Source organism: Pelodiscus sinensis, chromosome 1, assembly GCF_049634645.1.
Source record: "Pelodiscus sinensis isolate JC-2024 chromosome 1, ASM4963464v1, whole genome shotgun sequence".
Lineage (NCBI taxonomy): Eukaryota > Metazoa > Chordata > Testudines > Trionychidae > Pelodiscus > Pelodiscus sinensis.
In genome coordinates this window covers 45,349,680-45,376,752 of record NC_134711.1, presented here as the reverse complement: position 1 = coordinate 45,376,752, position 27,073 = coordinate 45,349,680, and the positions used below count along the sequence as shown (strand labels likewise).

At 43.7% G+C, this 27,073-nt stretch overlaps 1 protein-coding gene across 3 annotated transcripts in view; it reads right to left on the bottom strand.

Annotated features, from left to right (window-relative positions):
- Positions 1-50: 50 nt before the first annotated feature.
- The window catches only part of WNT2 (Wnt family member 2), a 38,950-nt gene continuing 11,927 nt past the window's right edge, over positions 51-27,073 (bottom strand). The window contains exons 3-5 of one of the 3 annotated variants that reach the window (XM_075929188.1): positions 26,669-26,946; positions 23,158-23,422; positions 51-537 (exon numbers count right to left, since the gene is read on the bottom strand). In XM_075929188.1, the coding sequence (XP_075785303.1) occupies positions 308-537; positions 23,158-23,422; positions 26,669-26,946 (773 nt within the window). In that variant the 3' untranslated portion in view covers positions 51-307. The remainder of the gene's footprint in view (positions 538-23,157; positions 23,423-26,668; positions 26,947-27,073) is intronic. The other 2 variants (XM_075929177.1, XM_075929181.1) reach the window with 2 other exon arrangements.

Sequence of the window (27,073 nt, the reverse complement as noted above, 5' to 3'; positions counted from 1 at the left end):
GCCATGCTCTTAGGTTGGCCTAGTAACATCTTGTAGCCGTGGTCATCACAGGTGAATTTTGTTTTGCATTTAAAAACAGTGACTTAAAAGTTTCATCATTTCCAAACACAGAGAGCAAAGTCACAAAAAAAACCTCAAAATGTAAATTTACTATAAAACATCAGTTATATTAATTATTTAACAATTTCTCTGTGCTGAAAGGGAGATGAAACTTGGGGGGGGGGGGGGGGAAGAAGCAAATGTCCTAGACGTACTCCCAACATGACACAGAAAGGTTCAGCATCTGAGTGCCAGCCTCGCCCTGGAGTCATGTTCGAGTGATCCATGCAGCATTTTTCGGTGCTTTGCATGTGTGTACGTCCACCACCTCCAGGCAGTCTTGACAGCGCACAGCACAGCACCAGTGGAATTTACATTCGCATTTTGTCATCCGGCTGATCCGTGACGTGTCGTAGCCTCTCCCACAGCACATCACCTCACAGCTGTCCATACCACGGGAGGTTTGGTTACAAATCCGGCCAGCTGTCCCAAGGGAGCCTAGAATGAAAATGCATTATAACGTGATTGAAAAGATGTGAGGTGTTCTCAAGAACAGTAGAAAATGTGTGAGAATAAGTAAGCCGAACCACCATTAGCCAGGTACTTGAGGCCACTAAAGCAAGATGTGCCTCCCTTTGCGGAGTGGCAAGCAGCAAAAGAGCTGATTCATTTCTCATTCTACTGCGTGCTGGTGGAGAGGACCGGGGACAGACTGATTTGCCAGCACCAGACCATTTGGGACTCAGTGTCAAGAATCAGAAAAGGCAAATATTATGGAAATGTTCATTCAAATTACAGATAGGGCAGCAAAGCCACACTTGGGGGTGGGGGGGATGGAAAGAGGAGGTGAGCACTGAGTCAGCAATTCTACATTTGGCTCATTTCTGTTAGTGTTACAGTGTCTTTCTTCACCTTTCCCCTGCTCTTTTAATTCTACCACCGCTCACCCAGCCATATCCACACATACCCACCTGCAGCCAGGCACCTACGTGCAATGTGTGAGACCCTGGAGCACTGAAGGAAATCACTGTGTGTGGCTGCTGGATAAAAGCAGAGACAAGGCGCCCTACAAGGAGCTGTGGACTGGCTATGAGCAGAAGTCTCCCCAAACAATAGTGTCCATTAACTGTATAGGGAACAGGCTAGACAAAAGGAGCCATAGGAGGGTCCCCTGGAAAAATGGTGGGGATGGGAACTCTCGTCATGACAATGTCACTTAGTGGGACTAGTGTCCCAGCCTGCCCACGAATTAGTCCCAATTAGTGACAAACATTGGCATCATGAACTTTTCCTGTGCAGTTGCCAATGAAAATCATAAATGTGCCTTTGTGGTCCACTAATGCCTACATAACAATGGAGCAGGGGCCTTTGTGGTTATATAGTCATGTGTTCCACAAGGAGGGCAAACTATGGGCATGTGTATCAGTGGCCCCCTGTGCAGTGTAGAAAGCCAGCAACTACTTTTCCGCTTACAACCTAGAGGCAAAGCACACAGCCAATTGTCTTAGAAACAGCCACCACTCCACCTACAATAGACTTTCCAGTATCACACTGGTAAGCAGCGGACCTGTAGCAGTCTAGGGTAGCCAGCTTCTAGACAGTTATAGCAACCCAGTTCTGGACTGGCAAGAGTGCCCTCGTGAATCTAGAACATGCCACACAAATATCTACCGGTATCCAGTAGAAGCTCTGCCCATTTCCTGACTCTAAATGGTGCCTCCTACACAATGCTGACCCCAATATTTGGGAGCACAGAGACCAAAATGGTCGCTTGACAGGATGCATTGGTGTTCTGTTCAAATTTCCTGTAACATGAAGGGGAAGTCACGTTTTCCCACAGTTCATCAAGGCCAAAGGAAGAGTGGCCACATTTCAGGAGGGCACTAGGGAAGCTGAGATATGGTTCGTTTGACTCAGGCCTACATGTTGCAGTGTGCACTCTAGCACCCCAGATTCAAGCACAGGCTAGAAAATTCATACACAGGATTAACAATCAGTGTATGACCAAACTCCAGGTTTTCTAATCAGCCTACTTGAGTTCCACTAACTGGGCTTCCACTGCAGTATAGACAGACCATGTGCAGCTCAAGCTCCTTACCTGTAGAATAAGGCTGATACATGGTAGCCTATGTAAAGTGCTTGGAAATCTCTTGAGAATACATTCAATGTAAACAATTCTTCTTAGCCCTCCTTGACATAGGTGAACTTTTCTTTTCACTTCCATGTTTTTTGAGATGACCAGTAAGACACTGGAGATATTTTATTTCTATATAACATTAAAATACCTCCTGCAAGACTCAAAGAGCCTCAGCCATTCCCTCATGGGGAGACCAGACTGGATTCCCCTTTCCCACTGTGCACCTTGGTCAACAGACTAGAGTGACCACACTTCAGCTGGATGGTGAAATACCTTCTTCTTTCTCATTTTGCCAGGGTTAACCTGTAAAAAAATTTTTGAATTGAAATCTTCAATTCTGAATTGAAATCTTTCATTTTGGATCAGTTGGGCATTAAACTATATGGCCGTGTCTACATTAGCATCCCTTTTCCGGAAAAGGGTGCCAATGAGACACTACAGAATTGCAAATGCCGTGGAGGATTTAAATATCCGCCGCGGCATTTGCATGAACATGGCTGCCGCTTTTTTCCGGCTCGGGGCTTTGCCAGAGAAAAGCGCCAGTCTAGATGGGATCTTTTGGAAAATAAAGCCTTTTCCGGGAGATCCCTTATTCCTGATTTTGAGAGGAATAAGTGATCTTCCCGTCTAGACTGCCATTTTTCTCCGGCAAAGCCCCGAGCCGGAAAAAAGCGGCAGCCATATTCATGCAAATGCTGTGGGGGATATTTAAATCCCCCGCAGCATTTGCAATTCCGACTTGTCTCATTAGCATCCCTTTTCCGGAAAAGGGTGCCAATGTAGACACAGCCTATGGGTATGTCTAAACTACATGCCTTTGTCGGCAGAGGCATGTAAAATAGGCTACCCGACATAGTCAATGAAGCTGGGATTTAAATATCCCCGGCGTCATTAAAATAAAAATGCAGATCGGTCGACAGGGGAAGCCTTTGTTGACTGCTCCCCTATACCTCATGAAATGGCTTCGCCTGTCAGCCGATCCATGTCTTGACTGCCGCGCTGTACCAACAATCAGCTGAGCCGGCACAGTGCGGCAGCCATTTTTATTTTAATGACGCCGGGGATATTTAAATCCCGGCTTCACTGACTATGTTGAGTAGTCTATTTTACATGCCTCTGCTGACAGAGGCATGTAGTCTAGACATACCCCAAGTGTCTGAGCTGCTGGGCTGCCCCTGTCCTCATTTTCTCCTTTGGCCTGCGCTCCTTGGCTAAACTACATATCCCATGAGACACTGCAGTCTTCCCTCTGGCAAGGTCTCCACAGTGCATGATGGGTGTCCCATGAATAGGCAAGATCCATCATTTTTACAGCAAGATGATTTCTGTCTATGGAATAAAACTCTAAGTCTCTCCTCCCATAAAATGTGCAGACCTACTGTGTCCAGTGTAGGATTCTGGGCTTGTTGTAGTGGTTGTGATGATCACTCCCTCCACCAGTGGCTGAATAAACACAATATTGTTTCTTGTCTAGTAGGGATTGTGCCATTTTCTTGTGACTCTTATTTTACTGCCCTATCATGAATATTTCATAGGTTACCATAATAAAAATGGAAGAGAACAGTATGACAGTATACAGTCACAAACACATCAGCTGAGACCTGTCTTTACTATTTGGACTAATGATTTCTAGTGTTTTACTCACTCTCTGTCTGAGGGGGTTACTATCAGAAAACCTGGCAACTTCCTTGCTGGGAAGATATGAACATAAACTGCAGATAATGGAAAACAGTATGTAGGAATTTCTACCCAATTTAAATTAATATTAGGATTTACTATAAGCCTCATCACCATAGTGATGAATATGTACCTCCACACATCCTGGATACTTGTTTCTTATTCCATTTAACCTATGTTATTAAACCATTTAAAAAAATTGTAGAGAGTAAATTCTGCTAGCATTTTCCTGTTCTTCTTAGTAAAAAATATGGTTATGAATTCATTTTAATCCCCAAATTCATTGCAATTAAACTAACTGAAAGCATCCTTTTAAAATATACCTGCTTTGTAATAAATTAGTTTATCATCATTTAACATTGTGGGAGGTTTTTGTTTGGGGTTTTTTTCCCATTATGATGGTGGCACTTCAAATATGAACTACAATTTCCTTCTTAAACATTAAGAATAACGGGAATGCTGATGTTAACTCAGACTTTCATTGTATGGGATGGCCAATAAAATGCATAACTGATCAAGAATGTAAGCTTCACAGTCATTAATATTTACTGTTCTATTTATCTAAGGTACTTACATGGTCCCTATCACCTTAGTCTCTGAGCACCTCACAATATTTAATGTATGTATCTCACAGTCCCGCTAAGAGGTATGAAAATATTATTATCCCCATTTTTAAACAAACGCAAATGAGGCTTAGACAGGCTAAGTGATATGATCAAGGTCACACAGGAAGTCTATGGCAGAATAGGAAATTAACCCAAGTCTTAAGCGCCCATTTTAATCATCAGCCCATCCTGCTTCTCAACACTCCCATGTGTGCAAGACACTTTACAACTTGCATAACTGCAGCAATGGAAAGTAAAGGACTTGGGGCATGTGTCAGTCTACATACAAATATGTCATTGTTCATAACACACAAAATCTATTCGAATGTGCAGCCACTTATATAGTGTTGAGTCCTGCAATCTCTTTTCAGGCAAAAGAATTGTATGGACAAGACTGTGGCAAATATGATTAATGCCTGGGATTAAGAATTTGCTTTGAATTCCTCCTTGTCACCTCACATACACTTCACCTGATTCTTGTTGTATCCCCTCCCCTCTGGCCTCTTCCTTGCTTTGTATATTATTTAACTTGCTGATGCCAGGCCAGTCTTCCGATGGACTGCAGCATGTCTAGAGCACTAACCCATAACAACCGTGATTTGGATTAAGTTTCCAGAAGCTTTATACGATGGTGATTGTACCCACCGGTGAAACAAGGTGTGAAACAAGCCAGATACTTGATAGCTTGCCCCATGTCACACGCAGCTGTCAGACAAGTATTACTCTTCAGCGTGGAACAAACAAAAAAAAACTGTTCAGATTGATTTGTCTCGAAGTTGCTCGACATAAAAACAGCTTGCTTGTTTTCCAACATACAAAAACAAAGCCCTCTGAAAACAAAATACAGCAATGAATACACTATTCTCCTTGTCAGGAGAGGATCAGAAAAGGAATGAATCATACATGAGAGATGTTAGTTATGTTACCTTGGCTACATCTAGCCTATGGGATGTTTGTGGGATACTGCGTCCGAGGAACGCTACATCCGAGGAACACGTTTGCTATTCTGCTTTTTTTGGCGGAAGAGCAAACGCACTCTTTCGGGGATACCTGTATACCTCATTTCATGAGGCATAAGGGCTCCACCAAAAGAGGAGGCTTTTCTGCTATTTGGCCCAGTCTAGATGGCACCAAATGGCAGAAAAGCCTCTTCCGGAAAAAAAGGTGGAAAAAGCTATGCAAAATGCAGAATGCTTCCCCTGATGGGCTAGGATCTGACATTTGCCAACCCCGATCTTCATTGACAATGTAGACTCATTGATAAGCCAACCCCGCTCGTTGTCACTTTTTACCAAAAAAATTCATCTTATGAACAAGTATATACAGTGTATATACAGTTCTGCCAAGCCTAGGCAGGTGAACATTTGCTGGCACACTGGTGCAACATTACCAGTGAGCTAACTAACAGGATAGCTACCATTTTACTAGGCCAGGTCTACGTTAAAGGGGAAGACTGAATCAAAATACACAACTCCAGTTATGTTAATTAAGTAGCTGGAGTAGATGTACCTTGATTTGAGTTTCTCCGCCGTTCTCACAGTGGAAGACCAATGGGATCAAAAGCTCCTATCATCTTCCCTTACACCTCGAGGAGTACCAGCTGCCAATGGGGGTAGTTTCTGAGTTTGATTTAGCAGGTCTTTGGTGCTACGAGACCCGTTAAATCAAACTCCGGAAGATCAATTGCGACAGCATCAATCTTCCATGGAGTGAAGACATGGCCTAAGCTCTCTATAACCTAGTTTGTGCTTGCAGCATGTAGGGTATGTGTAGCTATATACTGCAGTAAAAGGGTCCAGGAAAAAGGGAAAGAATCGGGAAAAGGCTCCAGTGGCAGGGAGTACCAAAGCCTTTCCCTGTTATCGCCCCACTGCCAGAAACTTGCCCCACTGCCAAGGTCTCTCACTGCAGCAAGGAAAGGCTCCAGTAGTGGGGAACCAATGGGACACTACACTGCTAAAAATAGCAGCATAGATATGGGAGGCACTATAAAAAGCCTTATACGGTATATACCTTAGGTTCAGGTGTGTAGGGCACTCTGCTCGCTCTATTTTCCTGAGCAGTGCCTCACTAGCTACATGTGATATCTGTGCTAGCTGTATATGCAGTTTCTGTACATTACATACCACTGCAAGTGTAGACAGCCTATTAGTGAACTGCCCTACTGAAGTCAGTGGAACTGTGAGCCCAGGATTTAACTGTAGGTATTTTAAATACAGGAATTGGGAGATCTACATCAAATAGTTACTCCGGCTGTGTCTAGACTACATGGCTCCATCGATGGAGCCATGTAGATTAGACAGATAGGCAAAGGCAAATGAAGCCTCGATTTAAATGATCGCGGCTTCATTTAAATTTACATGGCTGCCGCGCTGAGCCGACAAACAGCTGATCAGCTGTTTGTCGGCTAAGTGCGCTAGTCTGGATGCTCCCCTGCCGACATCAAAGCCCTTTGTCGGCAGCCCCGTTATTCCTCGTGGGATGAGGTTTACCGGGGCTGCCAACAAAGGGTTTTGATGTCGGCAGGGGAGTGTCCAGACTAGCGCGCTGAGCCGACAAACAGCTAATCAGCTGTTTGTCGGCTCAGCACGGCAGCCATGTAAATTTAAATGAAGCTGCGATCATTTAAATCGCAGCTTCATTTGCCTTTGCCAAAAAAAACAAATCTACATGGCTCCGTCGACGGAGCCATGTAGTTTAGACGTACCCTCCATGACTGACAATATGCTGGTAACCAGTGTTTCCTGCTTTTTGACACACACCAAAACTGGCTACCCACCACAGGTTACTAATATATCAAGCCCAACACTAGTAATTATAAGCTTCAGAGGGGTAGCCGAGTTAGTCTGTACAGGATAAATTTAAAAAACAACAAATAATATGGTAGCACTTTAAAGACTAACAAATCACAATGGACACAAATCAGATATCCGTAAAGTGAACATACAGAAACCTGTTGGTGAACACTTTCATTTGCCTGGTCATTCATTAAGAGATTTTCAAGTTGCTGTTTTATTATACAGGCAGTCCCCGGGTTACATGGATCCGACTTACATCGGATCCCTACTTACAAACGGGGTGAGGCAACCCCGCACCAGCTGCTTCCCCCCAGCAGACCAGGGAGACGCGAAGCTAGCACCCCCCTCAGCAGATCAGGGAGATGAGGAGCGGCTTTTCTCAGCAGACACCTCAGCTTGAGAATAAAGGACTGAGGGAAGTGAGGTGTGGGAGAATAAAACTGAGCTCTGGAGAAATGTTTGGCTAGAGTTTCCCCTACAATATGTACCAGTTCCGACTTACATACAAATTCAACTTAAGAACAAACCTACAGTCCCTATCTTGTACGTAACCCGGGGACTGCCTGTAGATCAATTCCACAAGCCAAATACATAGGGAAGGTTGGAACTAAAATTCATTCATAAGTGTAATTCGCATGCCAATGGTTTGAATTGAGATACCAGATGGCTGGGACATTATCAAACAACCAATGAAGGTAACAATGGTTCTTTGTCTGTGTAGATTCTGATGTTAGTACTCTTCCTCTCTAATTGCTAACTAATGGTCCTTATCTGCTTCTTTTATCCAGTTTTTAGGTGATTATAGTTTTGCCTGTTACATGCCAGCTCGGTTTTCCCTTTGATATTTATATACCCACTGACTTTTTTGTCCCTCTCCCCTCCCGTTTTTTTCCTTCCCGCCCCTTCTTCCCTATTTATTTTGATTCTGGACATCCAACACTCTAGTCATCTGAAGAAGTGAACTGTGCCCATGAAAGCTCATAATACCATCTACATGTTTTGTTAGTCTTTAAAGTGCTACCATAGGAATTTATACTCAGCAGCTTTAATTTCACACTCTGCTTTCAATCCAATCATGGTCACAGAAGTCTCTGAGATATGGTAAATTGCTAATTTGGGTTGGCACAATAATTTTGTGATGTAACCAAAGCAATCATATATGGGTAGATGAACACAGAAGCAGTGAAGCAACAATGAGGATCAACAGCAACTGATATTCTTAGTCCAGCAGATTAAATATCTCTGCAAAGCCATCAACCAGATGTGAAGCTCTTCCAGCTGGTGTAGGTATCAAGTTGTCAGTCTGGTCACAAAATATGTAAGGGGCAGATGTCTGGTGCAAGGTAGGTTTGCTCACCGCATATTAAAAAAGAGTGAGGTGTGGGGTAAAGGTGGACCATTGAACCACTCAACCCTACAACCATTTGGATGCTGGGTTACTTCCCCCATAAACCTAGGCAGCCTGAACACTACTATGAATATACAATGACAAGGGCTCTGTGACTTCTGCAGTCAGTGTGACTGTCCCCAAGGCTGCCATAGCAGTTGGCCCTGGGGCCAGATGCTCAGGTGGCCCCAGGGAGAGCCACACCTGTTACTACTGGAACATCTCTGCAGCCAGCTGCTTGGGTCGCCCTGCAATCAGCTGCACCAGTGCTGCTTGGGTGGCCCCGGGGACCACCCATGTAACGGCTGGTGTGACTAGCGCTAGGGACTGCTTCAGCAGCGGTTCCATGGGTGGCCAGAACAGCTGATGCTCAGTGGCCCTTGGCAGTTGGAGCTGCTGGCCCCAACTGCTCTTCAACAAGGTTCTCCCAGATCACTTCCCCAACAGCTTCTGCCTCCCAAGATTTATTTGAGGGTGTTTATAGTAAAAGTCATGGAGAGATCATGGACTGTGAATTTTTGGGTTTGGCCTGTTATCCATCTATGACTTTTACTAAAGATACCCATGATCTTAAAAATGACCTTCAAGTGACCCTAGGGACAGATATGGCAGCCCAAGATCCTCCAGGCATAGGAAAAATCTGCCCATGCTGTGGCACTAGCAGACCAGGTGCCAGCTCATACCAAGGTCCCCAATGCCTCAGTGGAATGATTCCAGCTGTGTAGTGTCAGCAGTCTGGTTCACCTGTCCGTTAGTACTGTTAGAACTACATAAATCACTAGGGCTATGTCTACATTGGCATGATCTTGCGCAAATACTCTTTAACGCAAGAGTTCTTGTGCTAAAGTATTTGCGCAAGAGAGCGTCTACACTGGCAGGTGCTTTTGCGCAAGAGATGTGCTTTTGTGCAAGAGCATCTGTGCCAGTGTAGACGCTCTCTTGCGCAAGAAAGCTCTGATGGCCATTTTAGCCATCGGGCTTTCTTGCTGAAGAAATTCATGTTGCCTGTCTACACTAGCCTCTTGCGCAAGAATAGTTGCGCAAGAGGGCTTATTCCTGAGCAGGAGCATCATAGTTCTTGAGCAAGAAGCACTGATTTCACACACTAGACCATCAGTGTTCTTGCGCAAGAACTCCCCGCCAGTGTAGACAGGCAGTATGTTTTTGCGCAAAAGCATTTGCTTTTGCGCAAAATCATGCCAATGTAGAAACAGCCTAGGACATTAACCCCAAACTGATTTGTGAGTTCTGTGCTTTGTTGTTTTCAACAAGTTATCAAGCAAAAATCCTTGGACACTATAACAGCCTAACTATGAAGCCACAGATAGCTCAGCATACCCAAAGGAACTATCTCGCCAGCCTGGGTGAGTGTACCTTTGTGACAGATGGTTCCTTTCATCAAGAAGCACAACAATATTCAGGTTATTCACCATCCCACAAGACCAATCATTTGTATCAGGTTAATTGCACCTTGGACAATGCATGTAGTCAATCCTATAAAGCTATACCCAGATTTATTAATAGGAAAAGGAAATGAGTTATTAACAAGGTTAAAACAGGTAAACATATATGCACAAATGAGTTACAATAGTAAGGGCATGTCTAAACTACATTTCTCTTTCAAAAGAGGAATGTAAATGAGACAAATTGAAAGTGCAAATGAAGCATGGATTTAAATATCCCACACTTCATTTGCATATTTGTGTCCAAGTGCTTTTTCGAAAAAAGGTTTTTTGAAAGTGAAAACACAGTCTAGACAGGATTCATTCGAAAAAAGAACCCCTTTTCGAAAAAGCGCTCGGACGCAAATATGCAAATGAAATGCAGGATATTTAAATCTGTGCTTCATTTGCACTTTCGATTTGCTTAGTTTACTTTCCTCTTTCAACAAAGAAATGTAGTTTAGACGTGCCCGAAGTTTCAAAAGGCAATACAAGCTTCTGTAATAAGCAAACTCTACATGACCTTTAAGGCTAACCAAGGCTAAGCACTGGGGACTTCTTGTTTATGCCTAGTAGCCCTGTCCCGACCTCCAACTCCATGCTGAATCCAAGCAGCATAGATTTTTTCTTGTTTAGATTTTTTATCCCCCTCCTCCCTTGTGCTCTGAGCTGCAAACTCATGGGAGGAATCCACTTGCATGACTCATCTTCATGGGGGCAGAAAATAATAAATGTCTTTTGTCATCTTTGTCATCCCATAGTAGTCCTTGGTCAGAATTTAACACTTTCAGCTGGAGGTCAGCACTTTATAATGATTAATGCCTCTCCTGTCAGTTGAATTACACTGCCACAGAGATACATAATACAACTGCTCAAATAGTACCTTCCAGTGTGGGATGCACAGGTTAGAGGTGAGAGTAATGCATGCAGCAACTCACAAACATTCAATAAAATAGATTTTAAAAATCACAACACACACTCTTAGCGCTCCAATAGCTATTTTAACAGTGTGAATGCACTGGTGATTCCAGCTACCTTCCTCTCAGTATTCCACTGAACCAAGGGAGCCTTGGCATGATCTGGTGGATTTGAACGTGGGATCTCTGGAGCTGAGTATAGGAGTCTCTAGCCTTTGAGCTAAAAGCCAGGTGGCTCCCAGCCCATGCTGTAGAGGTCTCTTGGTCTTAACTGTTGCTGTGATCTAGGTGCCACTGCCTGGTAACCACACTAGGTATATGGGTTACACTGGCACTTGGTCTACAAGCATCATACTCCCCCCAGAAATATTCTCTCACCTCAGCATCTCTGCATCACTGAACTATCCTCATCAATTTGGAGGATCCTCCAGTGGCTGGTTTAGGACTGTTTTGTGCCACCAGACCAACTTAAAGGATTCCTACTGTACCAGTGAACTGGATTCTTAGTCTCAATATCCATCACCACCACCGACACCTTCATCCCATAGAAAACAACAGGCACCTTCCTTTTTCAAAGTGTCAGTCACATCACTGGCAAGTCACTACAACTTATACTAGGGATTTAAAATTTAGTATAATCAGCTAATCAACTAATTGATGGATTTTCCATTGGGGGAGCCACCGGCTCTTAATACAGTACATTTCAAAGGCTGGAGCACAGTGGGGAGGACCTGGCACAAGCCAGGAATCAGCTGTTGCAGCTCATGCTTGGTCCCCCCACTGTGCTTCTGCTTTTTAAATGTATCAAGAGCCAACAGGCTCTTGATACATTTAAAAAGAAGAGGCACAGTGTCTGGGACTGGGTGTGAGCTGGGAATCAACTGTTTCCTGGCTTGCACCTGGTCCCGCTACTCCGCTGCTTCCCCTGCCCCATGCATAGACGGTGCTGGGGAAACAGGCTTTTAATCTAGCTCTCCCCAGCACCAGCTCCTGCTCCCTCCCCTTGCTGCCTCTAATAGAGGCAGCAAGGGGAGGGGAAGCAACTAGTTGAGGGACTAGTCACTTATATCCCTAACTTGTACTGGATATGATTTTATGATGTTTCCTTTAAGAAAAGGTTTCACTCATTTGAACACAGTCTGATTTCTCTCGCCCTGAAAAATGTTTTGTACAGGAATACTATCCATTACGTAAGACAGTGACTGCAGGTGAACAGCTTATAATAAAGAAACTGTCAATAAATTGGTGACCTCCACAATTCTACCTTCCATACAGCTAGCCATGAAACATGCTCCAATTTTCCACGAGTGTGCTCACAGTGTGAAATATAGTTCTTATAACTGCTTTCAGTGTACTGAGCCTATTATGCAGGCCAAAACAGTGTACGTTTGTAAAATGGAATTACCTAACAGCTGCCTATTTGAAGCTAATGGATGTGGCTCATTGAGAGCATTTTTGGAGGGAAAGATGTATATCCAGGGAAGGGCAGTGGCGCAGTTTTAATAAATTGTGTCATTTATATAAGCCTCCCTCTGTTTCTTTTTAAAAAGAAATAGCTCCTGAGGTCTCATATCATCCTAGCTGCTCTTGCTGAGCCTTTACTCATTCTGGCAGATGACAATTTATTAGAAGACGAAGAAAGAGTATGTGAAATATGCCAGGATTTCTAAGAGATTAAGGGGTGGGAATTTCTAAAGCACTCAGCGTTGGCCTCTCTCTGTTGCCATTGAAGTCAATGTTAAAAAGTTCTTCTGGTTTCAATAGGAGTAGAGTGAAATGAATGTCAATGATTTCTAAAAATCCCACCCTTTCTAAAAGGTTTCTCCATTGCATCATGAAGCATTAACATTAGCTGAAATATTAGGTGATTGCATTCCCCAGTTAGCAAACACCTGGTTGTTAGTGCTTGCCATATCTGATATTGTGACAAAAAGATTTTGCCTCAGTTGCCTGGAACATCTTACTAAGCTCTAAGCTGAAGATCTTCAGAAAATTTGCAGAATGGGTTTAAATTCGAAAATGGAAAAATTGCTTAATTTGATATAAGAAGGACAGTGTTAGTATCAGAATTCTTTGACATGCTTGGAACCATGATTAGTTTTAGAAAATAAAGTTTAGTTCAATAAAAATTAATAATCTCTCTCTGTATATAAAAGAGTTTTCCTGCTGGATGACAGAATGTTCCTGCTGGGTGGCAGAATGACATCATCACGTCATCAGTGTCAGCAGGCTCTCTCAGCAAAGCCCCCTAGTAATTGAAATTAGGAAAAGTTCAGTAAGGACAGTTACAGGGTGATGCGATGAGAATGGAAGACCCATCTATAAAGCTCATAGGAGTCTATGCATGTAATGTAATAATGTTATACCTTGTGGTGTAATGGTAAACTATACTTCCTGTGGAGACTAACTGTGCAAAACTTCACAGGGCTACATTTTAGCCTATAGAAATTAATGGAATTTCTGGACAGGAAGTAGTTAGGGTTCATCCAAAGGTCAGCCATAGGAATTCATTGAACCCATAAGAATGAAAAGATGACAATATTTTTACATGAAAAGATACAGGAGATCCATGTGACTAACTGATTATGTCACAGCTCAGCTGAAGGATGATTGGCTATTAGAAAATGAATATGAAAAACAAACTAGACACTGGTTGAGCTGGGATGCCATATGTCTGTCTGTACACTTGGCATCAGTTAGCATAGGCAAATTCCTGAAAACTGGTGGAATTACAATAATAAATTAATACGAAATGAGCTTGAACTGAATATAAGAGACACAGTTAGCAAGCTAAAGCTCTGCAAGGGACAAAGCTCTGTAGGAGACAGGAAGAATGCAGAAGAACTAGACTAGAGAGATATCAAGGCAGAGGAAGCCAACTAAGAAGCTACTTAGGAACTCTGCAGGTTAAGAGCTGCTTGGAACATCGCCACTGTAGCAACAGCACCAGCCCACTCCAAGGTGCTGGGGTTATCTAGCAACAACCACTCTGGATCCCTGTCATCAGGAGGCCACCCCAGCAGCCCAGCAACAGGGCCCAATATGTTTCAGTATCTTCTACCTGAGCAGAGATTTACTGCAGTGCTAGCAGACAGCTACCCATCGGAACCCTGCGTGCCTGCCTCCACAGCTCCAGTAACGTCACTCTCAACCTTCCTGGCAGAGCAGAAGGACCTGAGATGATTCAGAGGGAATTATAAAGGAGCCTCTGTAAGTAAATAAAAATCTGTTCCTCTGTAGCATACCATGGTGTGCCTAAATTACATCCCTCTTTCGACAGAAGGATGTAAATTAGGCACTTTAAAATTGTAAACGAAGCAGGGATTTAAATATCCCATGCTTCATTTGCATAATCGCGTCATGGTGCTCTTTCAAAAAAAGCACCATTTCAAAATTGAAACCACCGTCTAGATGTGGTTCTTTTGAAAAGGGAAGCCTTTTTTAAAAGATCCTGTAAACCTCAAAAAATGTCCTTTTTATATGTGTCCACTTTTTTTGATTGTATCCCTTTGGTATATATGGTCATGCCTATTTTTTTCCACAATTTGATCTGAGGAGGTGGGTCTGGCCCACGAAAGCTCATCGCCTAATAAACCATCTTGTTAATCTTTAAAGTGCTACATAATCCTGTTTTTTGTTTTAATCAAGATCAGTGTTGGGCAAGAGTCCATCAGTGGGCTGGATCAGGTCCACCAAGATCTTTCATCTGGCTTGCCTGCCAGCTCCTGGCCCCACTGCCTAATGTGTTACCTGGGAGCCAGAGAGGTGCGAGCCCTTTCAACCGCTTCTATTTAAAGGGCACACACTTTCCCGGTGGATGCTAAGGCAGGAGCCCTTTAAATAGAAGCAACTGAAAGGGCTCACAGCTCCCGGTCCTGCCATATTACCTGGTAGCCACGGGGGAGGCACAAGCCCTTTCACTTGTTTCTATTTAAAGGGTTTGTGCCTTCTGGGTGACTGCCAGGCAATGTGGTAGCAGCCACCTGGCAGGCACAAGCCCTTTAATAGCAGGAGTTGAAAGGCCTCTCCTGTGGCTCCCAGACAATGCGTTAGTGGCGAGGACAGGAGCTGTGAGCCCTTTCAACTGCTTCTTTTTAAAGTGCTCAGGCCATTCTGGGAGGCTGCTAAGGCATAAGCCCTTTAAATAGCAGGAGCAGAAAGGGCTCACAGCTCCTGCCCCCCATAACACATTGCCTGGGAGCTGCAGAGGAGGCACAAGTCCTTTCAACTCCTGCTATTTAAAGGCCCCGCCTGCCACTTCTATCTGAGGCCCTGCTACTTTTGCCTGAGGCTCCACCCCTTCCAGAGTGGCCTGTGACCACTTCAAAAAGCTTTGAAGTGTTCCCCTTTCAAAAATTATTTCCCACCCCTCGTCAAGATGGTGCTTCATTACATATTCACTACAATTACAATTTCTAGCTATACCATATATAGGGAGAATAACAGAAATGACAGAATTCTTAGGGGTACTCTTCCAAGCACCAAAACATCTGAATTCCCTGTGGGATGACATACAAGCTATGTTCAGGGATATAATGAAACTTTTTGACAGTACATTTAGTTGGCACTGAGACGCTAGATAACAAATGTTTCCTAAGTCAAAGTTCTATAATCTTCTCTCATACAAAATTTCACAGAGTTGCTCTTTTAGAAATTCCAACTTAGGGAAGCGAAGTTAAGCATGAGCAAAAAACCTGCTCAACTGCTTCTATCATCTCAGTCAAAGTCTGATTCATGTTTGTTTTGTTTATTGAACTTTATTGTATCATTAGACTAAGCAAACAGAATTCCACAGAGCTGAACTACATATTCCCTTTTTATGTTAAAGTTTTACTACCAGTTGTCAAAAAAATTATCCTTTGTTACAAATAATTTCTCAGACTCCTAGAGCATCAAGAAATTGTTCATTAAAAGTGTTATCTTGAGATGAATAAAAGAACTTGTCAGACTCTGCACCCTCTGAGCAGACCTGACAGAGTCAGACAAGTGAAGATAATACACTGGAGAATACACTACAGAGAAAATGCCCAATTGCCTCTGAGATAACAAGCCTGACATAATGCATTACACTTTTTAAAAAGAGACAGTAAAGCAGTATTTTCACTTACAGATGCTTGGGTAAAAGCCTCTTCTTTTAGGGGTAAATGTGTCACAGAAGTTACAATGAAAGACAGGGCCTCTAAAGAAAATGTTGTGTCTGTAACTCTAGGCTATGAAGTCAATCTCTGTACAGTGCTACAACATGCCCATAACATGTATGCATCCAGATAAAAATTTTAGACTTGATGCCATTATTCACTATTAGAGACTATGATGAGCATGTAGAGGATCTGCAAAGACCATTAAGTAATATCTGAAAGGCCTAGATCCAATCCTTTTATCAGAAAGGCTACTTATTTTGCACATGATGGATGAAATTTATTCTCATTGTAGTTAATAGCAAAATTTCCATTGACTTGATGTGCGATATGCAGCTGTTCTCTAGCATGTGTATTCGGAGTAAAACTTGGATCAGAGTAAACAGCAGAGATATCCAGAAGAGATGATCTGCACTTCCCTATACTAAATAAAATAGCTACTCATTGCTGAGACCTATAGATAGGTCACAACCTGATGCTCACAACCTGTCAATTACCTCAACTGAATGGATGCCATAGTAAGGCAAATCTTGTGCCTCAACTTGCCTCTCTTTTCTAGACTTTTCTTTATTTATTGCCACATTAGTAACTACTATCCTAGTTAACATGAATAATATAGATTGGCACCGCCTTACTTTTCCATAAGGGTCAGAGCAAATACAGATTTAAAGTACATTGCAGCATCTTGCAATCTTAGTTCTGCCGTATGCAACTAGCAAGACCCCAGTAAGTACTGTAAGAGACTGTAAGTATGTTTCTGCCTGGGATTTTCCTATTAGAAGCAGAGAGGAGGAATGACTTAGTAACTGTATTAGTTCATGTTGTGTGGTGTGCCTCACAGAACTGTATTTTCCCATTATATACACAAGGAGAGGTACATCTGTATTCAAAGGGATCAAAGATTCTGAGCTGAGTTTTGTGGGTTGTATAAGCAGAGGTGCACAATAGTCTATTCTTGCCATGGGGATTTATAGCAGTCTGGTAATATGAACATTCACTATAGAGCAGCAGGAAGAGCAGGTGATGTTCTAGACCGGGGGTCAGCAACCTTTTCAAACCAAAGAGCCAAACTACATCAAAATTCAGAACAAGTGGTCCACAAAAAGCTGTATAAGAATGTCCATTTGCATGACTGAAAATATACAACTTAATATTATTGATAATTGACTTAATGATTAATAATAGCATAAATGAAATGTACTCACAGACTTTATTTAATGTGGCTTCTGTTGCTGCATCTTTTTGCACATTTCTTTGAAATTTACATCATAACTAATCAAATCCAGCTTCATGCATGCATTCAGGCTATCTTTTGTCAATCTTATGGCTGGGGAGGTGGGGATGCAATGTGAGTTGGTAGATACTGATACAGAAACTGATACTCCTCTCAGGAGTCTCCTATTTTTTGAAAGTTCAAATATGGTAACCCTATTGGACCTCTTTTTCCAAGGAGCAACAGCACTTGGAGAGTTGAAATAGATATTTATACACTCCTGGTTGATATAGATTGGATGACTTGTTATAGGAAGTTGACATTTATTTTCTGTGTTTATTTGTTATGATAAATGTAAGTGACTGCATTCTGGCATTGTATTAGTTCCGGGCTACTCGACACATGACCCATGGGCCACATGTGGCCCACGGCCCATTTGTTTGAGGCCTGTGGGTGGGAGCCAAAAAAAAAAATTAGTCAATATAATGGTCTTCTGTTGATATACATTTTAGTAGTTAAATTCCTGGACTGTCATTGCTATTAAAAGTGCTGTCATATGGGTGGAAATCAGGTAAATATTACATTTTATTAATATGAGCAGAACTTGCTTAAATGGGGCCTGCGTGTTGTGTAGTCTTGCCTTAATCTTTGTATTTATGCCTGTCAGTGTCAAAGAAGCTATTTGCATATTTTGCAAATATATTTTTGCATGTATATGCAACCACAGTTAAGCTGCGGCCCTCGGCATGTGCTGTGAGTATCATTGTGGCCCCCGGGGCTTCCAAAGTTGAGTATCCCTGTATTAGTCATTGATGATCTTAATCCAGTCCCTAGAACATGGCTCTCTGTTGTGAATGAGTTTCCTATGGGGTTGCCAGGTGTCCGGTTTTGAACCAGACAGTCCAGTATTTGAGCTTTCTGTTTGGGAAACAAACTGAGAAAATATAAATGAGAAAATATAAGTGTCCGGTATTTTCTACATAAGATGTAATGTAGATTATGATGTAATGTCAAGTGTGTCCGATATTTTTGTTGACACCATCTGGCAACCCTAGTGTCCTGAAGCTCAACAATCTCATTAAACATATGGGCCTTAGTGAGAGTCACGGCTACTTGTTTTTGTTTGATCATACTTGGTCCCACTATTTAAGGAATGGATGAGGAGCAAGCAAGTGATTGCATCATCCTAATGCTGCTACTTACTAGCATCTTTAACCTTCTCTATACAGGCAGTCCCCGGGTTACGTCAGTCCGACTTAAGTCGGACCCCTAGTTACAAACCAGGGGGGGGGCCCCTGCTTTTGTGGAGAGCCTCCCCCACTGTCGCTGCCTCCGGCGGCGCAGGGGGCGCTTCCCCCCAGCAGACCACGGAGATGCGGAGCTAGCGACCCCCCCAGTAGACCAGGGAGACGCGGAGCGGCTTTTCTCACCGCGGAGGACGCGGGCGGCGGGACTGCCGAGACGCGCCATGGTCCCGCCGCCTGCATCCTCCGCGGCGAGAAAAGCCGCTCCGCGTCTCCCTGGTCTGCTGGGGGCGGGGAGGTGCAGCTAGTGCGCCCCACCCCCCAGCAGACCAGGCTTTTCTCGCCGACGCCTGGGGTAGAGTAGCTGGGGGGCTGCCGGGTTGGTCCCCGCAGCGCCGAGGTGCAGCGCTGCGGGGACCTACCCGGCAGCGCCCCAGCTGCTCTGTCCCAGGCGTCCAGATTCAGCCGCTGTTGAAACTGATCAGAGGCTGATTCCAGGAAGCCCGGGGCAGAGCAGCTCTACCTCGGGCTTCCTGTAGTCAGCCGCTGGTCAGTTTCAGCAGCGGCTGACCTGGGAACACCTGGTGGGTTGGTCCAGTCGGGACCAACCCAGCAGCACCCCAGCTGCTCTGCCCCAGGCGTGTCCGATTCAGCCGCTGCTGGTCAGTTTCAACAGCGGCTGAATCTGGACGCCAGTTCCGACTTACATACAAATTCAACTTAAGAACAAACCTACAGTCCCTATCTTGTACGTAACCCGGGGACTGCCTGTATTACATTAATACTATTTTCCTTGATAATACTTCTAAATTAAAATCTGAGTCTGAAATATGCATTTTAAATTACTTTTAAATTACTCTTAAACCAGAAGTTTTGCTATGAGGGCAAAACTTCCAGAAGGAGTCCCTTAAGAATGCAGGCAGAGAGCAGCTAATGAACACAAGATACATACAGAAATACTTGCTTATAGAATCACGGAGATTGACTGAGCCACTGCTAGAACCAACTCCAGCACACACAGGTAACATCAAGCTTCCTGCTAACTTCCTTATGGTCGGGTCAATATCATAGTAACATACAAGACTACAATAAAGATATTGCACCATCTTGTGGTGGAGGTGCTAGCTACACTAATCATTACAAATACAGGTTGGACCTCCTTGGTCCAGCACCCTCAAGACTTGACCTGGTCCTAGATGAGGGATTTTGCCAGATCAGGGGAGGTCATTTCTGGCCCGCCTGCTACTGCCCTGCCTCCAGCACTAGAGTGGCCACAGGCCCCACTGCCCTGCTGGTCTCCATCCCCTCTTTGCCTGCTATGCTGGGCAACCTAGCTCGCAACGTGCCGGGCTCCCACCCCACTGAGCAGCCCAGCTAGGGCATGCCAGGCAGCCTAGCTGAGCAGCCACGCTGCTGGGCGCCAGGCTCTCAACTCTTCTGAACAGCCCCACTGGGGCATGCTCAGCTTCTCAGCTGTGGGAATCTAGGCTTCTGGCCCCATTGGCAGCTTGCTACCGGCAGCCCACAAATCTATCAGTGCACAGGACTCCTAGGCTCCGGCGATCCACTGGCTTTCTCTGGTCCTGGAACATCCGTGGTCGTGCTGGACCATGGATGTTGCCGGACCAGAGAGTTCTGATTGACAGAGGTTCAACCTGTACAAAAAGCTGTTCCCGAAAGGACTCATAACTCACAGCACTCAGGGCTGCCAGGTTCATTGGCCATTGCACGTCACTTTGAAAACCCACATAGTCTATCATCAAGCCACATTCCTGCTGCACACCCAAATCTGGTTTTCTCTGGCTCATCAGTTTGGCTTGAGCCATATTGTAAAGCCATCTTTTACCCTTCATCAATTTTAAAATGTTGCTTTCCCAAAGGGTCAGTGTGTGCCAGACATTAGTTGAGTTCTATTCTGTGTGGATGATATCTATTTTGGAAGGACAAAAGCTCTAGTTTGAGCCTCTGGCTTCTCAAACTTTTCAATACCTGTAAAATTGTGGGGTCACTTGATTTTTATGGGGGACAGGGGTTATATATCAGGTATGCCTTGCTCAAGTGATCTCAGATATGGAACACTACCCCTGCTCCCTATGATGCATTCAATGTTGAGACAACCCAAGTAAGCCTGCTGATTTTAGAGCCCTTTAGAAAAACTAGCTGTTAATCAGTAAGTTAGCCTCACCATTTACCACAATGGTGCTACTGTTCCTCTACAATACCCAACATACTCAAAAGTTGGCTATAGTAATACAAGAAGCTAATCATTCATTATGCATCTGGCAAAACACCACAGAACTCAATGAGTTTCTTACGACATTTGCCGAAGTACATGAACAAGTAACAGACAAAAAACACACACTGCTTTGATTCTGGTACTGCTTGTTGGCTGTTTCATTCACGTGGGACAGAGGCTATGTCTTCCTCTAATTTCAATATAACAACAGGCATACTGCTGGTACTCAGTAAATAAATGAGCAAACAAGAGTTAAAGATGCAGCAGATATTTTTAATGGGAAAACACTAATTTTGCCTTGAAGAAAGAGTGATGTCTATTACACCTGGAGCTCTCAGCTTCATAACACTTGCAGACATCACTGTAGTATAATCTGTTTTGAGTTCATTTTCTCTAGGTCTTTTCTTCTACAGGTTGCATCTCCCTAAACAGGTATTCTCTCATCCGGCAACATCCATGGTCCGACAGGACCATGGATGTTGCTGAATGAGAGAGCTCCGGGACAGGAGGGCCAGCAGCGGAGAGCTCTGCACATGGCAAGGCTGGTGATAGCACAGCCAGGGCCTCAGCAACTCAGCGGCAGTAGCGGGGCCATGGCAGCAGGGCAGGGGCAGCCCAGTAACTCAGCTGGGGCCAGGGCAGCCCATGTGTGCCGGCCCGGCAGCAGGGTTGTGCCGTAGTAGCCCGAGTGAGACTGCTTACTGGCCAGGCAATGAGGTTGGGCCATGGCAGCTCAGCAGGGGAAGCCTGTCTGTGATCACAGCAGTAGAGCCAGGACTGTGGCAACCCAGCTGGGGCCATGGCAGTTAGGCAGCCCGATCAGTGCCATGTGCTGGCTGGCAGTGGGGCTGGTGCTGGAGCAGCGGGGCCAGTGCTGTGTGCTGCCATGACAACAGTGGGGCTGGAGCAGCAGCTATGGCAGCAGGGCTAGGGCAGCTGTGTCACCCAGCTGGCAGCGGAACCAAAGGAGCCGGCAGTGGGGAGGGGCATCAGGCTGAGGGGGCTGGTGGCAGGGGACCTTCCCTGGTTCAGAAAATTCCCTCATCCTGGACCACTCAAACCCGAGGGTGCCAGACCAGTGAGTTTCAACCTGTTGTTTGGTCTTTGTACTGCCTTGAAGTCCTAATTCCTAGTGCATGCTCTAGAGTAGGCCAAACCATTTCCAAAGAAAAAAATAGTTTTACTCCCTCAGGCAGGGAGGGATAGTGTAGAATGCACTGGTACTTCAGACTTGCATTGGCATATGATGTACTCAGGGCCGGCTTTAGGCCAATTCGCCCGATTCCCCTGAATCAGGCCCTGCGCTTAAAAGGGCCCCACACCCTAAATCCGGAAGTGTGCTGGCATGCCGGGAGGGGGTGTAGGCCCTGGAGGAGCATGGCAGCTTCTGTGTGCTGCAGGAGGGGTGAGTTGAGTGCAGGGATTTCCCTGCGCCAATGGAGGGGGAGTCAGCCACTGGGTTTGGTGGGAAGGCGGGACTCTGCCCTGTATCTGGAGATTTAAATGCGCCGGTGTGTGCTGGTTTTTTTTTTTTTGCTCAACCGAAATTTGTGTGCGTGGGTTTTTTGGGTTTTTTTTGGTCAACAAAAAAAATCCTGGCTGCTGGGGCCCCATCAAAACGGTTAGAATTGGGCCCTGCACTTCCTAAAGCCGGCCCTGGATGTACTTCCCCTTCCTGCCTGAATGAGGAGCTTCTGTGTTGTGCCCTGACTCCCAGCCAATGCTTTCTCTTGTTCAGTTGTGCAATCTCTAACACATAGTGGAACTGGGACTGCTCCAAGCCACCAACCTGATGACTGTCACCATGTGTTCTAGGGCCCAGTCCTGCAGATTAGAATGCAGTTGAATGTGAAAAAATGTGTAGTACATGAAGACAGCACCCAAAATGCTTAAGAACCACAGATATAGAGTTGCTTAGGAGAGAAAAGGTAACACATGCAATTGTAGACCCTGTTCCATTCTTGGGACTATAATAAAATTAGTGAATCATGTAGTGTCATCTTATTGACTGAACCCCAGTTTAAATACAATTTAGATAACTACAGTATGTGATTGTTTCTACTGTTGTCATTGCCACAGTTCCACTAAAGTATGCACAATATTGGTGCAACTGGTTCTCTTAAATGTAGAGAAGGCCAGGATGTTGTTAGTGAAGAAGCTGTATTATCTCTCACTCTTTTACTGAGTTCTCCTTCCAACTGTAGATAACAAAGAGTGATGGAAATAATGAGGGAAATATATGTCAATCTAATACTGGTCAGTTTTTACCTTCAAAGAATAAAACTTTGAAATCAACCCAGGCATGTGTGGTGATCCAAGCTTACCTACATCCCAGTCTCTGATACAGTAGTCTGGTGAGCTCTCAAAGTATACCAGATCATTGTTGGTGGGCTTCTTAAATCTCTTGTTAGCCACGGTGAAACCAGTGCCGTCTTGATTCATGACCACCTGAATTGCTCCATTGTATTTCCTCCACAGATAATCTCCTGTTTTCCTAAAATCTCCCATGGCCAGCCAGCAGGTTCTCAGAGTACATGATCCACTCACACCATGACATTTGCACTCGTGTTTCAAAAATCGCTTTACAGCCTGCCAAAAAAAAAAAAAAAAAAAAAAATCCAGTGATACATAAACAGGTGAAACAGGCTACAATTGAATGTAAGACTTTCACTCCTCTTTCATTGATCCTGCAGTTTCAGCTTTGTAATGGCTCTTGTAATCATGGTCTGTGGTGACACCCACTGGCAGCAGTGAGTCTTCCTCACAAGGTTAGGCCAGTCTGCATAATTTACTCAGTTTTGTCAACCTTCAGGATTGGTCTTTTCCTCTCCCCTTGCTTTCAGTTTCCCTGAAGATCCAGGAAGCACTTCTGAGAAATCATTTCCCTACTTACCAGATTTACTGATATCTGGGACAGCCTCAGCCATCTCAAGCTGCCCATTAAGACATAGAAGAATTGTTTTCTGGAGTGGTGCTCAGTTAATGATACACAAAATATTTCAGTGCAAAGGCTACGTGAAATTCTTTTAATAGTAAGTAGTAATTAATAATTCACACCCATTCTATATTGATAGATATAACACTCTTTAGGGTCTTAATAAACTTTGGGTTTCAAACAGGGCTGTATTTCATTTGATGCATGGGATGTTTTGATTTACTAAAATGTAGTTTTGAAAGGGTACACATTCTGGCCTCCTATTTTGCAGATGAAAAATAACTGTGGTGTGGAAGTGATTTATTCCATCTAGACCTGTAACTGCCAGATTTGTTGATATACTCAAGTAATGAGGCATCTAAAGGACACCAAGTTCTAACTACAATTAAACCACTAAACTATGGGTAAAACATGGGAACCCCCTTCTAAAAATCAGATTCTAAAGTATAAAGGGATTTGCTCTATAACTTTGTTGTTCCTTAGCTAATTTAAAGTTAAAATATTTGCAGAAGTCTCTTAATTGATCTTACACAATGGTGTTCCCTCTAAGCTGTGCAGTAGCACAGCTTCACAGGTGATTAATCAGCTTCCTCCTCCCCACCCCCCCATTCAGTGAGCTCCCTGCACAGAGCCTTAAGCCTCTGACTGGGTAGGACTGATTAATCACCTGTGAAACTCTGCAGCAGTACAGCTTAGAGGGAACACTGTTTTCAACCTAGTCACTTATTAGATGTGGCACTACTTTCCAGATCAGAGAAAATGTTTATTTTTAGCAGTTACAGAGATCCTGAAACATTTGATGGACAGCAGATGCTCCCAGCCAAGGAGGTTTTTACACAAAGGAATGGCTATACTGAGTCAGACCAAAGGTCTATAAATATCCTGTCTTCTGACAGTGGTCAATGCCAGATGCCCCAGAGGGAGTGAACAGAACAGGTAATCATCAAGTATCCCACTCCAGTCATCCATTTCCAGGTCCTGACAAACACAGGCAAGGGACACTATTCTTACCTGTTCTGGCTAATAAGTATTGATGGACCTAACCACCATGAACGTATCTAGTTCTTTTATTAACCCTGTTGAAGTCCTGGTCTTCACAACATCCTCTGATGAGGAATTCCACAGATTGACTGTATAAAATCATGAGCTGTCTCATATACAAACAGGTCTGGCCTTAGGCAAGCTGAGCAAGGTGGTTGCCTTGGGCCCCACATTGCCCGGTGCCTGTTCACCTGGCTGCTCACTCACTCACTCGCTGCCCTAGCGGGAAGCTGCCTGGCTGTATGGCGCAGCCAACTACAACATGCCTTCTCGATCCCTGCAAACTCTTTGGCCAGGTCTGTATACAACAGCCCCTTATAGTCAATCCCTCACACTATAAAGCCTTCACTGACCATTCTGACACTCCAGTGAATTGGATAACATCATCTGGCTAACCAATGTGTTGGCTACAACCATTTGAAACTAGAGGGAGAGGGCTTGTTAGGAGAAAACAATCTAAAATGGAGGCCATTTTAGTCAGAATTAACCAAATCATGGATTAAAAGGCAACACATTTTTCTTATGGGTGATGGAATTATAAAACAACCACACAAAATATAAAAAACATACTTCCTATTTAATGTGCATGCAAAATAACACATATTTTGAACTAAGTCATCAACATTCTTCATTTTTAGTAATTAAATCTTTTCCCCAGTGAAAATAGTACAGATTCAGATTGGGCTATACAACAGTTTTTCAGATGGGGTGCATATAATGCATTTTCCTATATCCTCTAAATCAGTCATGTCCAAGTCCGGCCCGCGGGCCAATTGCGGCCCGTGTTCCAGTTTAATACGGCCCCACAGGTAATTTGACAATATCTATCTTTTATGGCCCCCAACGAATCCATATGTATTGAGATGAATACATTGTAAAATCTCAGTTAATGTCAGTTGGTCTAAATCAGTTATAAATATATTTGGACACAACATGTATACTTGGTGTTATGTTCCTGTTCGTATTTTTTGAACTTAAAAGTTGACAGACAACCTTTATTACCAATAATATGTAATGTACTTTACAATGTTCCTGACATATATTTCAGCTTCCTGGATTTTTTTTTCATCTGGCCTTCAGATATGAAAGGCAGAGTGATTTAACACCTGTTTAGATTTGTCATCCATGTGATGAAATGAAAAGTATGCCGTTTGCAATAAACTTTGCATAAAATAGTTAATTTGTGTTTAATTTTAATGGTTCAAAGAATGTCAGGCAAAATGGTCGGCCCTCACGCATGTTCACTTCATAAAATCTGGCCCTCTTTGAAAAAAGTTTGGACACCCCTGCTCTAAATAATTAAGCAATACGCTCCAGTCACGTAGACCATACTCATTTGTTTCTAAGGATTGAAACCTTTCGCAAATAAGTGGTGCAATAGCTCTCACATTGGCCCTTAGCACAGAGTGAATTTTATCCAAAATGTATTGTTGAGATATGTTGATGAGTCCCAAAGGTTAAAGCCCCCAGAATATGTTTCCATTTTTCGTAAATAGCCTAAATGACCTAAAATTCCTTGACCTATATCTACATAGCGGGGCTATTTTGGGATACCGGAAGTATCCCAAAATAACAATTCCACATCTTTAAATATATTTTGAAATAACAGGCATGCCATTCTAGTGTCCCTGTAACCCTCATTCTATGAGGGTTAGGGGACTTGTCGGAATAGCACTTTATTTTGAAATTTGGTGCTGTGTAGACAGCTCCAAATTTCAAAATAAACTATTTTGAAATAACCTTGAAATAAGCTATGCAATTTGTGTAGCACAAATTGCATAGATTAGTTTGATGTAAGGGTGCTGTGTAGACACACCCTTACAGAGAAGAAGATGTAATATGTAAGAATTATCACCCACCTTCCTTCCCGCTCTGTTGTTGTGAATATTCATTAGTGCTCTGGCATCTTTTCCTTTCCTTTCTTTGGCATCCACAAATGCTCTTGCAAATTTGACACCATAGTCAACATTGTCACTGCAACCACCCCAATCAAATTGGCCTCTGTTGTCCTTGGCAGACCCTTTCTTCTTAGAATCGCAGGAGCATGATTTTAATTCCCCTTGACTACATGCCCTTGTGATAGCAAATACAACTCCAGCAGAAGAGATGGCATACACAAAAGCAGACTCCCGGCTACCTGAAACAAGAAGGCTGACCTTAAAATCATTGATATATTCAGTTCCAGATCATTTTAATTGTTATGATTCATTTACACTGAAATTTACAGTGTACAAAAGAGAAACTAGGTTGAATTCACACCTGGC